General features: G+C 43.8%; 1 protein-coding gene across 1 annotated transcript in view; it reads right to left on the reverse strand.

Annotated features, from left to right (window-relative positions):
* Nucleotides 1-390: 390 nt before the first annotated feature.
* Nucleotides 391-15,690, reverse strand: part of SLC22A16 (solute carrier family 22 member 16) — a 39,054-nt gene continuing 23,754 nt past the window's right edge. The window contains exons 4-8 of the mRNA XM_034991807.1: nt 13,467-13,998; nt 10,052-10,179; nt 7,385-7,494; nt 6,229-6,328; nt 391-615 (exon numbers count right to left, since the gene is read on the reverse strand). Of these exons, the coding sequence (XP_034847698.1) occupies nt 406-615; nt 6,229-6,328; nt 7,385-7,494; nt 10,052-10,179; nt 13,467-13,998 (1,080 nt within the window). The 3' untranslated portion in view covers nt 391-405. The remainder of the gene's footprint in view (nt 616-6,228; nt 6,329-7,384; nt 7,495-10,051; nt 10,180-13,466; nt 13,999-15,690) is intronic.

Here is a 15,690-nt window from a genome sequence, read left to right on the forward strand (position 1 = left end):
ACACATAGGGAGAAATCTTTTATGGCAGTAATAAAGCAGTGTAAAAAAATGAGAATTCTCATCTTGGTTTTATTTCTTTTACTTTTACAAAACAATTGTTTTAAGATTTTCTTACAAAAAAAAAAAATTTTAAGGGCGCCTGGGTGGCTCAGTTGGTTGAGCGACTGCCTTCGGCTCAGGTCATGATCCTGGAGTCCCAGGATCGAGTCCCGCATCGGGCTCCCTGCTCGGCGGGGAGTCTGCTTCTCCCTCTGACCCTCCCCACTCTCATGTGCTCTCTCTCATTCTCTCTCTCTCAAATAAAATCTTTAAAAAAAAATTTTTTTTTAAAGACATACAAATGACATTCAGGAGATGAGAATAATATTCCTCTAATATGAAGTCATTAAAGTAAACACAGCACATTTATTCACCAAGACCAGAAACCTCGGAGTCAATGACTTCCATTTTTTCCAACACAGTATTTTTGGTTGTGGGAAATAATTTGCCTGAACTCTCTTTTTCTGTATCCTGTTTGGCAGCCTCCTCCCAAGTCGTTGCCAGAGGCATCCCCATGGTTTCTGGAAGCATTAGCGATAGCACTCCACTTATGAAGGCCAAAATCCCAACCAGCAGCTAGAAAGAATTAAAAGAACAATAATAAGTGACATATCGAGAAAGAAACGTATCCTTCAGAGAATAATAATTCCTGAACTTTTTCAGAGGGCAATAACATTAAATTGGATGCAACAGTTGTCATTTTTACTCCCCGGGGAACCTTGGTTCCTTATGCGGTCCCGCAGGATTGCCCTTCGTTAATCCATTCATTGACCACCATGGAGACCTACTCAGTAAATCCCAGTTGGTGTCTAGATCAGGGCTCTTGCAGGCACCATCCTAGGAACTGCGCAGAGAAAAAAGTCCCTGTCCCATCTTCCCAGACCCCAGAGAAACCCAGCAATTGAAACTTGGGGTTGGGACTTCATGGTCAGAGACTATCTTAGTCAAACTTTTCCCTGCCCCCCAAATTGGTACATGATCAATATCAACAGATGACACAGATGAATGAATGAATGAATAAATGAATGAATGAATGCACAAACGAATGTTTCAATGAACCAAAACCTACAGAATTTAGGGAGAACCAAACAAAGGCAAATGGAAACTAACTGCTACTTTGGGGGGTAAGGGTCCATGTGATTTCTTTAAAAATTCAGTATTTCTTTACTTTCCAAATTTTCACACCAAAAAGGCAACCTTTTAGATTAGCACCAAGGTGTTTGCCTTTAAAAATGCAAATCACATTATCCCAATTTTACCTCAATTTAAAAAACAGCAATTCGCATTAAGAATTAAAGTCTGCATATCTATCCTCAGTTGATCCTTATGAAGATCCTGGGTGGATTCTAGAACTAAATCTCTACACAGTCTATAAAAGTGAGTTCCATCCTTACATAATTTAAATGCCTCCAGCCAAAATTACTGCCTGGGAAGAGCCCATAAAAGTAAAATAAGGCATGGTTTTCCTGACAGATCTACACACTTGGTGCTTTTACAACCTCGGAGAAGGAGAAACCCGCAGCACCCGCAGTGCTTCGGTGGCCTGATGCAAGGCCCCAGTAACACACGGGACCCGGGAAGATGGGTTTTTATTTTGTTTTGCCGAACTCTGATGACCCTAACTTTTAGAAATACTTGAGCAAGCTTAGAAGCAATCACAGAATTTAAAGCAACATTCCAAAGGACGCTTAAAGGCCTCTCCTGGTGCTTCCAGACGTAGCAGGTCTACCCACTGAATAAGTCTAAACCAGAACTAGAATCACTGGAAGGACCAAACCAGGACTGGATTTTTCTTTTTGGCTTGGCAGTGAGAAGGATAGGCAGGACACAAACCCATCACCCTCCACCTCCCTCCTCTCTCTCAGCATAAGACCTGGTCTCCTGCCACCCAGACAGCTCCCTCCACCCCCTCAAGCATCCTCACAAGCCCCTACCCCTCGTTCCCCACCTCTCGCTCCCCCTTCACCCTCTCCAGACCCCACTGCTTCTCACCTCCAAGGGCTGGCGGTGGGGGGGGGGGGGGGTGTTGGGAGGGGGGAAGTGTTCCTCTATCAACAGCCCTCCCTCCTCCTCACATGTTTTTGACCTTTTCCTTTCTACCAGTTACTTTCCTTCAGCAAAAATAACAGTTCTTATAATCACCGTGCCCACTCCACCTGGGAACTTGTTCCTGCTACCTGTGTGAACTCGGTTACTTAAACTTCCTGCTCCTCAGTTTTCTCATCTGTAAAATGGAAATAGGAGTAGTACCTGCCTCAAAGGATGGTTGAACGAACTAAATTAAAAGACCCATCTAAGGCACTTAAAACAGTACCTGTCCACACGGTAAGCAGTTGATAAATGTGACCCTATCATTCAAAGAAGCCAGAGAGGCCCCCAGCCTCGGCCCACGCCGCCCAAGTTGCTGGCCCGTCCGCAGGCCCTCTCCTGCCGTCCACAGAAGCTGCTCTTCCCAGGCCACAGACTCCTAGCTGCCAAACCCAACACACCCTTTCCTGGCCTATTCCTTCTTAGCTGCCGTCCTCTCCCGCCGTTCTCTCCTCCTCTCCTGCTGCGGGGTCCTGGTCACATCCCCACCTCCCTGGCTGCACACCTGGGCCCTCCTTCCATCACACCTAAAATGCCATTGTTCCTCTGCCCTTGAGCCTGCTCACCCCCCCTCACCGCTTCACAAACCCACTCCCACACCCACTCCTGTGCCCTGAGCTCCAGACCCGGAGAGGCAGCTGCCTCCCAGACGCCTCTGTTGGCCGAGCGGCAGGGGCCTCCCACTCACCACACACAATCCCAGTGCACTGTCCTTCCCCAGGTCAACCTGTCCCTCCTCCTGAATGGCTCTGGCACCGCACCCCCCCCACTCCCTACCTGCAGCACACCCAGCTGGTCACCAGGTCCTGTGGATGCGACTTTTCCACCCTGTTGTCTCTAAGTCACCCTTAGCACGAAGGCGTTTCCCTTCTGACCTCCTTTGACATCCCTGCCTGTTTTTCTAGATGATTCCTGACTTCCATAACCCACCCTGGTGTTAGCAATGAGCTGGACCCCAAACCCAAACTGGCCCTGTTCCTTTTTCCCTGTAAGCCTTTGCCTTCCTGTTCCCCCTGCCTTGAATTCCCTTCTCTCTTTCTCCTCTGGCCGACTCTTACTGGCCCTTCCAGACATAGATTGAAGGTCCCCTCCTCCAGGAAGCCTCCCCTCTGGCCCTAGCATGGGTTGGTAGCCCTCTCCTATAACCCAGAACCCTAACATTCCCCATGTACAGCCCTCATCTCTGGGGCTTGGGATGGTTTGCTCTTCCGCCTTCCCCACCACACTGGACGGACGTTTCTCAAGACAGAGGCTGTTTCTTTCATCCCTGCTCCATAGCACCTAACAAGGAGTTAGTTCAAAAACAACACTCAGTAAGTCTTTGCCAAACTCATTGAAGAATACAAAACTGATAGGCATTAGTGTCCGCTTGTTTTTTAGATTACTCAAAAACAATGGTCGATAATAAAAGCATCAGAATGAGTGATTTATTTTCACGTGCTTCTTTTTGAAAGAAAAAAACACGAACTTATCTCCTAGATCAGCATTTCCATTCCTCCGAATGAAAATATTGGCTCCTGAGGAAGTTTGACACCCATAAATAAGCTTAATGAGAAATTTTATAATTTATTTTCTTACTCATTAAAAACAACAAGCAACATCTGTTGCATCCAGAGGAAGGATATTCACAGAGTATCTCTGCAAATATACACAAGACTCTGCTGACAGAGGTTGTCTTGGGGAAAGGGGACTGGGGCACTCAGGGTCAGGGTGGAGGACCTTATTTCTCTGCATTCCCTTTTGTACTGTTTGTTTAACCTGTGTAAAAGGCATGGTATTTGGGTTTGAATCCAAGTTCTGTCACCTCCGTGACCTTGGGCTACTAATTACTTTCTACACATCAGTCTCCTCATCTGTAAAATGAATCTGCATTCTATGAAGACCAGTTTTTGTAGTTTAGCATAACAAGTGCTATTTAAGTACCTGTTAAATAAAACTTAAAGTCCCTTTTGACCCCATAGCCCCTAATTGACTATTATGGATGTCTTTTTTTTTTCAAAATCTTTATTTTGTTTTAGTATTTATATAGCAGTTTGCTTTTATAGATTTATCTATTTTCTTCTGTGTGTTTCAGCTTATTGGTTTCAAAAATGCCTTTTCCACTTTTATCTCCTATTTATTTAATGAAGAGCACAAAGAAGATGCTTCTAGAAAAGCCCATGCCCTAAAAAGGATGGTGGACTCTTCCCTGTGCAGGCCAGACAGCACGTATCATTTCTCAACCTCAGAGTCAGCCCCTGAGAGATGCTGGCATCCCAGCACCGCAATTAAGCAAACTTGACCGAGTGCCTGTTACTGGGACGTGAGAGAGATCCAGGCTAAGCCAATGATTCCCAAAGAGTAGGTGCACACCACCTGTGTGTGCAAGGTGATTTTTAGAGAGCACCACACGCTTTGTTCCATGGTGAACAAAGTATCTCGTTACTTTACTTTAGAAAAACATACGACTAGCATAACAGCCATGATTTCGCTGATGATATTGCTGAAGACAAAGCTAATTTTAAAAAGCCAGTCTATTTGATTTAAAATACCAATTAAGTGATAACATGAGCGGCACACAGAGAGAGGGAAATGCTTTGCCGGATGCAGTTGGGATCCCAAGTGCCCTGTCCTGCCAGAGTCCAACAGCTTAACTAGGGGGACAAAGACACATGTGCAGACCATAAAGCCGGACTGTGGCTCCACGTGGGCTGGGAAAGCAGCAGACGAGAAATGCTACACAGATAGTGTGGAAGGGAGACGTGGGGGCGTGCGATCCGGGTGTCTTTCTCAGAGAAGTGGGGTTTGCTCTGTGTCTTCAAGATACGTGCAAGTTTAGCAAGGGCAGTTGGGAGAAGGCTTCTCTGCAGAGGGGATGAGGCACAGGAGGAGGGCGGTGCAGCGGAGAAGGAAGTGGGTGAGGAAAGGAAAGAAGACGGGCGATCTGCAGGGGTTCCATCTGGAAAGGACTTCAATATCCAGCAGAGCTCGGATTTTCTTCTACCCTGAAGGTGACGTGGCAGTCGGGCCAGAGCTGTGGTGTGGCAAAGTCTTCTGATGGGGTCGGGGGAAGCGCAGGGAGAGGATCTGGGAGGCAGAAGGTGGGGGCCATTGAACTGGAAGCAAGCAAGCTGGGGCGGTTTTGAGAAAGAAGGTGAGGGTTTGATGTCATGGATGGGGAGGATGGGGGGATAGAAGAACAGGGCAAATAAAACGCAGATGCTCAAGTGTCAGGCTGCAGGCCGCTGACTTCTATTCCAAAGTGGGGGGCAGAGGACAAGGGCGTTAAGGCACAGACCAGTCCTATCTGGGAAAACCTGACTCTGTCGTGAGATACTCCAGGAGAGTATCCATGAGACCAGGGGAAGGATGGGTTTGCAGCGTGGAACGGAAGTCAGAAAGGAAAAGAGGTTATCCATGCAGGGACTGGGGAGGACAGCCCGGATGGCTCTCAGAGAATGAGTGTAGTTAAGAGAAAACCAGAAAAAGAATGAGGAGCACTGAAGACGAAAGAGGACAGCCTAGAGACAGCGTGGCAAAGAAGTCCAGGAGAGGGCACGTGGAGGAAGCGGGAGAGGGCTGGAGATCCAGGGCTCTCCCCTAAGTCTCCCAGCACCCCCAACCCTTGCCCGCTTCCCTAAGCCCCCACCCCTGCCTATCTCCCACCTTCCTCCTGACCAGAAGCCTCCCCCATGAAGTGCCTGTCAAGTCTCAGGTAAGCTGGAGACCAGACCCCTAAACCTCTCCATCCTCCAAGCAGCAGGCAGCCTCCAGAATTCACCTTGACCGGCAGGCACATGGTGGGAACCCAGAGCCCACGGCGGGATGGGCCAGCTGCCTGGGAGGCCACGGAGACCTGAGCTCTCCCTCCGCAGCTTCAGGAGCTGGGCGGCCAGAGGTCCTCCCACAGCAGACACAATTGCACTTAACGGCTCACCAGAGGCCAAAGGCGATCGCCCAACACAAAACAGCAACCACCGCCCTCCTTACCGACCACGGAGCTGGTAATAAAAGTTCCCATAAACCTCCATAAGTGAATTATAAACTGGCTTCCAAGAAGTACAAAGACAGAAGGCAGTTAGCTGCTCTGCCTCTCTGCTGTCTCAGTTCTCTGATTCACACCTGTGGTAGGAAGGTCCAAGCGCTGGAGAGAGAAACCCAGAACGGGGCCACGATGCTTCCCACACGGCTCACCATGCTGCCACTTCCCACGGCCAGCGACCTGCAAACAGGAGGAGCATTAACACGGCAGCCAGAAGGAAAAGAAAAAGAAAAAAAGACTGCAGCCGGATCCGAAGCCGAGCAGAGCCCAGGTGCGCAGGGGGGGGGGGGCCGCCTGCAGCCCCGCCCACACTCCCAGTGGAGAAGAAACATAATAAAACTGAAGCTCGGCCCAATATACTGGAAAATAATTTTACACTAAAGTTTCGAGAATCACTTGTGACTTACATCCACATTCTGTGAAACAGTGGTATATACAAGCATACGGATCGTTCAAGACACTTCAAGACCAAAAAAATAAAAATAAAAATAAACCATTCTTCCTTTGCTATGCAGATGAGGCCCTTATGTATATTCATTCAGTCTAACATTGAGAACAACATTGGTCTTCTAGAGCAGGAATTTGTTTGCGGTAGGGAATGGATGGAATGGGGAAGAATGAAAGATTTATATCTATGGAACATTCTATTTCAACTTTTTAAAGACAAGCAGTATCTTAATGTGCTTTTCTTTAAAAGCTATATAAGGTAGCCTTATGGAATGTCTAGTAAGAAGGAAAGAATGTGCTTTTAATGTGAATGAGTATCTCTTTTTAAGCCAAGGAGAGAGGCCCCACACAGGAGAAACCAAATCAGCCAAACACCTTGATCTTGGACCTCTAGCCTCCAGATATGTGAGAAAATAGATTTCTGCTGTTTCAGCCACCCAACCTCTGGTGTTTTGTCATGGAAGCCCTAAAAATTAAGACAACGGACATCAGAACATTAAGAGACACATCCTAAGAAAATTAGCCTTGAGTCATACGGAGAGTCAGTGTAAGTCAATTGTACTTGAGATTATAGAGTGTGATTTCACAACAATTTCTTTAATATCCTTGCTAATGGGGTGTAGACAAAGCCTCAGATTCAGAATTAGCATCATCGTGTGACTTTCCCATATCTCAGAGCTCCAGCAACTGCTACAGAAAGAAAGCATTTCTACTCAAAGGTCAAATATAATGAAACGACGTGTAAGCAAAACATAACAAGAAAACAAAAGAAAAATAAGTAAGTCTTACCTTACCATGGTTGGATACAGCTCTGCCGTATAAAGGTAAATGAGGCCAAACGATGCCCCTATGGCAAATTTTCCAGCCATAGTCACTACCACAGTCCAAACAAAGTAATCCTGAAAAACCATATGTTCGCAAAATAGACCATCATGAGTAATATTTTTAAAAGAAAATATAAAATCTTAATTATTATTTAAAACTTTCTAATTATCCAATATTGTTCAGGACAATGAAAAGTTTTATCTCTGTTTGAATTTATTTTGTAATCTCTACTCATAGTCTGTAAAAGCTTTTCATCTCCCTGAAATTTAGAGAAAAGTTTAATTGTGCCTCCCCTCCAGCCTTGGAGATGTCAAATGATCCAATTAGAAAAGCCATTTGCAGAGACTGCTATGAAGTGAGACACGCCCAGATGGTGCTGGTTCCAGTAGTAATCGACCCACTCCTTCTGGAATTGATCCAGGCAGAATGAATCAAAGAGCCATAAAAACAAATTGGGCCCTTTGTGACAGTAATCCTCTAGCTTATAAATTATTTTCAGAAAATAATTGGAAAGTGATAACTGAGCTATTAAAACAGATTTTTGTTGTTGTTGTTAATGCACCTCAACAGTGATACTTCTCTGCGACTCCAACTCAGTTTCTGCTGTCCCTGATGTGCTCCACGTCCAGCTGTGGCTCACACAGGCCTCCCGCATTCCATCTTCCCTCTCCTCTCCTGTCTGCCCGCTGGATGTGGAGACCCAGGAGACCCTGCGGCTCGTGTGTTGAGGATGGCAGCCCCTTTGTCAACCTGAACCCCTGAATGACTCCGTGGAGCCAAACACCCCCTCACCACTCCCACCACTACCAACCAGGTACACCCACATCAAACTTTCTATGAGCAAGAAATAAATATCTATTATGTGAAGTCCCTGGGACTCGATGATGTCGCTAATAAAGCAACCAATGTCACCTTGTCATCCTGATTCCTGCGTGTTTGTTGGATGAATCTGTTGACAGTATCTGTTGTAGACAGTGTTTGTTGAATGAATTAATGTAACTTGAAAAACACTGAAGGGTGTTTACACTGCCATTTGGGGAGAAACTTCATTAGAAGGAAGAAATTTGTGGTTAAGAGTTAGTGCCGTGTTTCTAGAAATCCCCATCAGCTACTCTCCTGTTTTCCCCATTATCACAGGGGCTTAACCACTATCGAACTCAAACGCTCTGGGGTTCCCCTAAATATTCACCAGCTAGCTTCAGAGACAGCTGCCATCAACTCAACTAGTATACCTGTAAACCACTTTAAAAACAAACAAAAAGAGGTATGGATGAAGTTCCCTCAAATTGGCAGCAACCCCCCTGGCCCTGAGTAGTTTTACTGCATTCATATTAGTTGTGCATCAATCAGCTGGAAATCTCAGTTACATAAAACATATGATTTGCCAACCTTGAGAATTAAGTGAAGTATTACTATAAAAAGAAGTCACTGGTTAAAGTAAATTTCAAACAATATGCAAAACTTAACATGCCTTGCTCTAAATGGTGAGATACTATTACTGAATAATTATATAATCCTAGAGAAAATTTAGAAAGTATTTTAAAGTACTGTTAGAGTGACCATATTTTCCAAATCAAGAATGAAAACACAGGTTCTGATAACATTTTGCGGGGAGAAAGAGGAGGCGCACTTCTGGATGCAAGAGTTACATAGGAATATAGGAAAATATAGGAATGGGAAAGTGGGTTCAGTAGTTTATGGCAGTATCTCTCAGTAGGAAACTGCATTTTTAAGAACAAGCTCCTTGAGGGATTTAGGCATACTCAAAATTGGAAACAACTAATCTACTGCAATGAAAAACAAGACTATTTAAATGGAAACAGTCCTGAATATAAAACTCATTGTATCCTTCAGATGTCTCTATTGGCTTCCTCCCTCCTTCAGGTTTCTAATCAACTGTCACCTTCTCTGAGAGGCACACCATCCTCGATCATCACCCTGGATAAAACAAACACATGTGTTACACACACACACACACACACATTCTCCATCCTTCATCCTGTTTTGTTTTTCTTCATACTTATAGAAACTTGATTCACTGTGTGTCTTCAGCACTTAGGACAACACCTGGCACATAACAGATTCTGGATACATATTTGCTGAATGAATGAATGTTTAAGATAATAATAATCACTGGAAGACATGATCAACTTTCCTCATTCAGGACCATTGTGTTTACAAAATACAACATTGGTCATCCCTGGGAAGTGGGATTATGGGCTTTTTAAAAAGAGAAAACGCTTTTTTCCTTAATTTTTTTTTAAATGAACATGTATTACTTACATCACAGGGAAAGAACAGTTTTTAAAAAAATATTTTAGGGTGCCTGGGTGGCTCAGTTGGTTAAGCAACTGCCTTCGGCTCAGGTCATGATCCTGGAGTCCCAGGATCGAGTCCCGCATCGGGCTCCCTGCTCGGCGGGGAGTCTGCTTCTCCCTCTGACCCTCCCCCCTCTCATGTGCTCTCTCTCTCTCATTCTCTCTGTCTCAAATAAATAAATAAAATCTTTAAAAAAAAATATTTTAAAATATTATGTATATACTCTGTCCATATGTCTGAATTGATCTTCATCCTTACTGTCATAGTATAACTAACTAACCATGTCTTCAGTAAAACATAAAAATAACTCACCTTGGGGATCACCATAACCACACCACAGAGCAGTGCTCCTGAGATAAGGGAGAAGGCCAGAATGTTTCTTCTCCCTATACTGTCCATCCCCCAGCATATGAAGACGTAGGCAGGAATTTCCACTGCACCTGTCATTGAGCAAAAGGGCTCTCTATAAGCCATGGCAGCCAACCGCACAAGGGGACCTCGCCTTCTAACCCATCACCCGAAAGGAATGATCAGCCCTCTTCCCACTTCCAGGAGCCCCTAAGAGCTACACAACACCTGCCTTACAAGCCTGACCCCTTTTAAACTCCCTGGAGTGGAGAGGGGGGCAACTGGGTGGCTCAGTCATTAAGCGTCTGCCTTCGGCTCAGGTCATGGTCCCAGCGTCCTGGGTTCGAGCCCCACATCAGGCTCCCTGCTCTGTGGGAAGCCTGCTTCTCCCTCTCCCAGTCCCCCTGCTTGTGTTCCTGCTCTCGCTGTGTCTCTCTCTGTCAAATAAATAAATAAAATCTTAATAAATAAATAAATAAATAAACTCCCTGGGGTGAAGAGGATGTGTCCTGTTAATGCACTAGCGCTCCCTCAATCCGCCTGGCACTTATCACCTGTCCCGGGGATCTTGCCACCCACTAGGCTGTGAGCTCCCCAGTATACCACATGGGGCCCAGAAGACAGGCCTGTTGGATGAATACATGAGTAAATTCATTGACGACATTGATAATTTCTGATCTTTGGTTTCTCGCACTTGGCAGAACGAGAGAAAATTCTACATCAGTAACTTCAAAGTTAGGAACTGAAGTAGAAAATTCACTGTCGGCTAAGTACACAAACTAATGATAATGCGTGATGGATTTTTAAATCTAAAAGTAAACATCTAAAAATCTAAGATGAATCCCCTACAGAACAGAAACTGCCTCGGGCCTCTTTTTCCTGCCCCACCACAAAAGTAAAGAGCTGGATCTCCAAGTCCATAACTGACTTAAAAGCCCTTCTCTTGAAAAACCAAAGTGAGATCCAGAGCCAAAAAGCTCTATGTCTACCAGCCAGAATCAAACAGGAAGCAAGCAAGATCTTTTGGCCAAACTGAGCAACCCCAACCATCTCCTTTAGGAAACTGCCATGGTCTACCAGGCCAGATCTTCCATGTAATTCAGTCTGGAGTTCTCCCCCCATCCGCAGCTTGCCTAAATCTCAGGGTGCGCCCCGCCCCCACTGCTCAGGAGAGACCTGCCCTTGCCCATCCAGCTGCAGAATGCTGCAAGCACCTGGAGAGACTGGTCTGCCTCTCTGTCTCCCACAGCTGCTGAACACATCGTAGGGGTAGACACCTATACTCCCGGTGAACATTCTCAGCAGTACATCAGAAATGTCCACAGCTGCTGCTGCTCAAAAAAAAGTGGCTCAGGCAAAGGCAAAAAAGAACATTCCGAGCTGCCTTTGAGAGCTGGTCTTGCTCCCTTTCATCAACATGGAAAATAGTCAGCTCTGAAGGAAATGCTCCCTTGCACCGACCCTGCAGTGGTAAGGTCCATGCTTTCGGGCCAGATCAGGGTATATATCTCTTACTCTACTCTTTTTTTTATGTTATTGTATTTATTTTTAAGAGTTTATCAAGCACTTTTCAAGGCCGAGGGTCATGACCCTCAAAAGAATCGCATGGGAGTAAGCCCAGCTTCGTGTCCCCACTTTACAATGGAGAGTAAATGTTTTGAGCCGAATGAGTAAGGGACACCTCAGGGACTGGAAGCAAGGTCTTCAGGGGGCACAACTCCTTTCTTGAAGACTCCCTCCCCCACTGCCTCCCTCCGTGCCTCAGGACTGGGTGCTGGGCCACCAACCAACTTCCTGGGGTCTAGCCAAGCAGGGCAACCACTGTGAAATGGCTGTAGAGACATTTAAAGTATCCTACGCTGGTTTTTCTTGAGTTGTCGCTTCAGGATACTGATACCCCATCTAATTTTTGGTGTGACTGTGCATGGGATAGAAATGGTGCAAGCAATGAGGCCCACACCTCTTTGGATTCGGACAGTCTGCCATTACTTTCTTCACTCTATAATATAGAATCTCCAATCACCCAGACCCAGTTCCCCTCCTACCCCCACATAACCCCAAGGGTATGTCTTGAAGCTGCTGAAGCATTTATCACTTGAAAGTGGCACAAAACCTGGGCTGAAATCCCCACCAGCCCCAACCCGTCTCAGGAGAGAAAACCTCGTTCCAAAATGTCACAGCATAGAAATGTTGACTGGAAGCGCCTGTCAGCAAGAAGACTTCTGGGAAGGGGAATAACATGAAAAATCCAAGACAGTAGGGAATAGAAAACCATGTATATTTATCTTAGACACATTTTTATATTTATGAGATGTCCCAGTTTCTTGAGAATTTATATCTTCATTAAAACAAAGAAACTATGTCATAAAGATCTAAGACTCCAACTTCCCAAAGCTTCCCCACGTCACACCCCACCCCACTCGGTCCTCCCGTCACCTCCTGCTCTGTTGTAGGAAGACCACATCATTTCTCAAACTGACATCTAGAATGGGTTTGAAGCCAAGATGGACTCTGCAAACTTGTTGGTTTGCCCAAAAAGAGAATAACGGTGTTTTATTTTTTCTTAAAATGACTTCTCTGGTAATTCCTGCTGAGCTATAATAAAAACAGATGTGACATCAGAGCACTTTAATGAGAAGGGATGCTATCTATGTGTAAAAATGTAAGAGCAAGATTTTTCTGAGGATAATAGCAAATGCAGTCAGCCTTTGTGAAAATGACCAGGAGTTAAGACTAGATGGACAGATATAGATTTCTAATATATCTCTCATGTTTTGTGTGAATTTCGTTGGCCATCAGAGTCACGCCTCAAGACGTCAGTATCTGGGGCCATTTTAACCTGGCACTAAAATGAAAGAAGCACAACAATGAAATTATAGTTGCATGGATTTAAGTGATCTTACTGACTGCAATTTCTAAATTAGGGGCTTTTGAAGGTAGAAAGATACCAGAAGATCTCCAAGACGTATTAAATTTTAAAAGGAAAGCCATTTACAAAGAACAATAGTTACCTACAAAGAGAATGATCTCTTTCTCTGCACAAATGTATGAAAATGCATAGAAGGAGATCTAAAAGAGTACAAGCCAGATATTATAGACATCACCTCTCAAAGAGAGTTCTGAGATGGGGGTGGGCTTACAGGAAGGAAGCAAGCAAGGAGCAGAGGCAGAAAAGGAAGGAGGAACTAAATTCTTCTGACTGTTGGCATTGTTTTAAAAGAAAATATATACCTGTGTTCCAGCATAATAACACTAAAAGAGACTGTAATAATATAGTTGGCAGTATTGTTCCTGGTAGAGAAAAGACAATAAAAACACAAGAAAAACATGGTGGAAACATCACCTCATTGCTGTACTTAAATATAATTTAACTACTTACCCATGAGGAAGAGGTTTAAATATTCATTGCCTCCTAAATTAACAGAATTCAAGGAGAAGAAGTAGAATCCCAAACACCCAGTGAACCAAATCAGCCAAACAATAAATGTCCTTGTTCCAACATTCCAGTCATAAAACAGATCTAATAGGTTGTGCTTCTTAACTTCAAAGGGTGCATTACCGACAGGACCATTTAGATCTAGTGACAAAAGTTCTGACAGTTTACAGGAGCTTGCCCTATTCCACTTGGCCATCGTATCAACTACTCTTTGTGCTTCTTCATATCTTCCCTCTGAGAGAAGCCAAAAAGGTGTCTCTGGGAGTATCCAACAGCACACGACAAAGGGGACAGTCACTGTGGAGAGGACTATCTGATAGGTCCACCAGGTCCTGACAAAGTAGCCTGTCAAAGCCACCACCATTGTTCCAATGGCAAAAAAGGAATGCATCTGGATGCATGCCCACGTCCGAGACTTCATGCCAATAAATTCCGTCACATAGACAAACACCACCACGAGATAGCCACTTCCAGACTGAAAAACAAAGCAGGGAGGGTGGTCCAGATTTAAGGTCACATTTACAACTGCTCAGGGGTCTGATCTCTCTGCATATCACACATAGGCAAGAAAGAAAATGACAAAATTGTTTTCTGAAACCCTTACCACATTTCGAAAATGGCATTTAATCCAATCCATCCTTCTTCTTTAAATGGTTCTTTTCATCCTTCCCCCACCCTCACCACCCTGAACGGCCAGACTCAGATGAGAGGACATGTATGATATACGTTAGGTGCTGCCTTTTGCTTCAGGTAAGGATTCCTCTGTAATGTGCCTTTCTTTCTCAGTTAATGTAACTGTAAACATGCATTCCAATTACCCTATAGATAAGAGGTCCTTATTATTAAATCCTAAATTGTTAAATGGGGGCAAAAAATAATGATATCTAATGTGAAGAAAAAGATTTGATTGAAACTTTATTTTAACAAGCAACAAAAGAGAAAATAAACAAACTGGGCTTCATGGAAATTAGAAACTTCTGTGCATCAAAGGAGACTACCAACAGAGTGAAAAGGCACCTTGTGGAATGACATATTTACAAATCATATATCTGATAAGAAATTAATATCCAGCATATATAGAACACTCCTGAAACTCAACAACAAAGCAAACAATCCAATTCAAAATGAGCAAAGAATTTGGATTTTTCCAAAAAGATACACGAATGGCCAATAAGCACACGAAAAGATGCTCAACATCACTAACCATTAGGGAAATGCAAATCAAAACCACGTTGAGATACCACCTCATAGCCATTAGGATGGCTACTATAAAAACAACAACAACAACAACAACAATAGAAAATAACAAGTGTTGACAAGGATATGGAGAAACTGGAACTCTTGTGCACTATTGGTGGGAATATAAAATGATACAGCTGTTATGGGAAACAGCACGGGGATTCCCCCAAAAAACTAAAAATAGAATTACCATAAGATTCAGCAGTCCCACTTTGGATATACATCCAAAATAATTGAAAACGAGGCCTCAAAGAAATACTTGTACACTCATGTTTTTAACAGCATTATTCACAATGGCTAAAATGTGGAAGCAATGCAAGCATCCACAGACAGATGGATAGACAAGCAAAATGTGGTCTATCCAGATAATGGACTATTATTCAGCCTTAAAAAGGAAGGAAATTCTGACACATGCTACAACATGCATGAACTTTAAGGACATTATACTAAGTGAAATAAGCCAATCACAAAAAGATAAAATACTGTATGATTCCACTTATATGAGTTAAATAGTGTAGTGGAAATCATAGAAATAGAATGTAGAATATGGATGCTAGGGGGTGGGGGGAGGAGGAAATGAGAGTGTTTAATGGGTATAGAGTTCCAGTTTTGCAAAATTAAAAGAGTTCTGGAGATGGATAGTGACTATGGTTGCACAACAATATGAATGTACTTAATATCACTGAAATGTATACTTAAAAATGGTTAAGATGGTAAATTTTATGTTATGTGTATTTTACCACAATTTTAAAAATTGGGGAAAGTAACTTTATTTTGAAAATAAGCTTATCTTTAACAAAATGTAGACTATAATAGCGATATGTGATCATTCTTGGAATAAACAAAGAATGAATCAAATGATGGATTTTTTTGTTGGGGGGGTGATGAAAGGATTAGAATTTTTCCTACAAGAGTATTTCACATTTGA

This window comes from Mirounga leonina, unplaced genomic scaffold, assembly GCF_011800145.1.
Source record: "Mirounga leonina isolate KUSES-001 unplaced genomic scaffold, KU_Mleo_1.0 Mir_53, whole genome shotgun sequence".
Taxonomy (NCBI): domain Eukaryota; kingdom Metazoa; phylum Chordata; class Mammalia; order Carnivora; family Phocidae; genus Mirounga; species Mirounga leonina.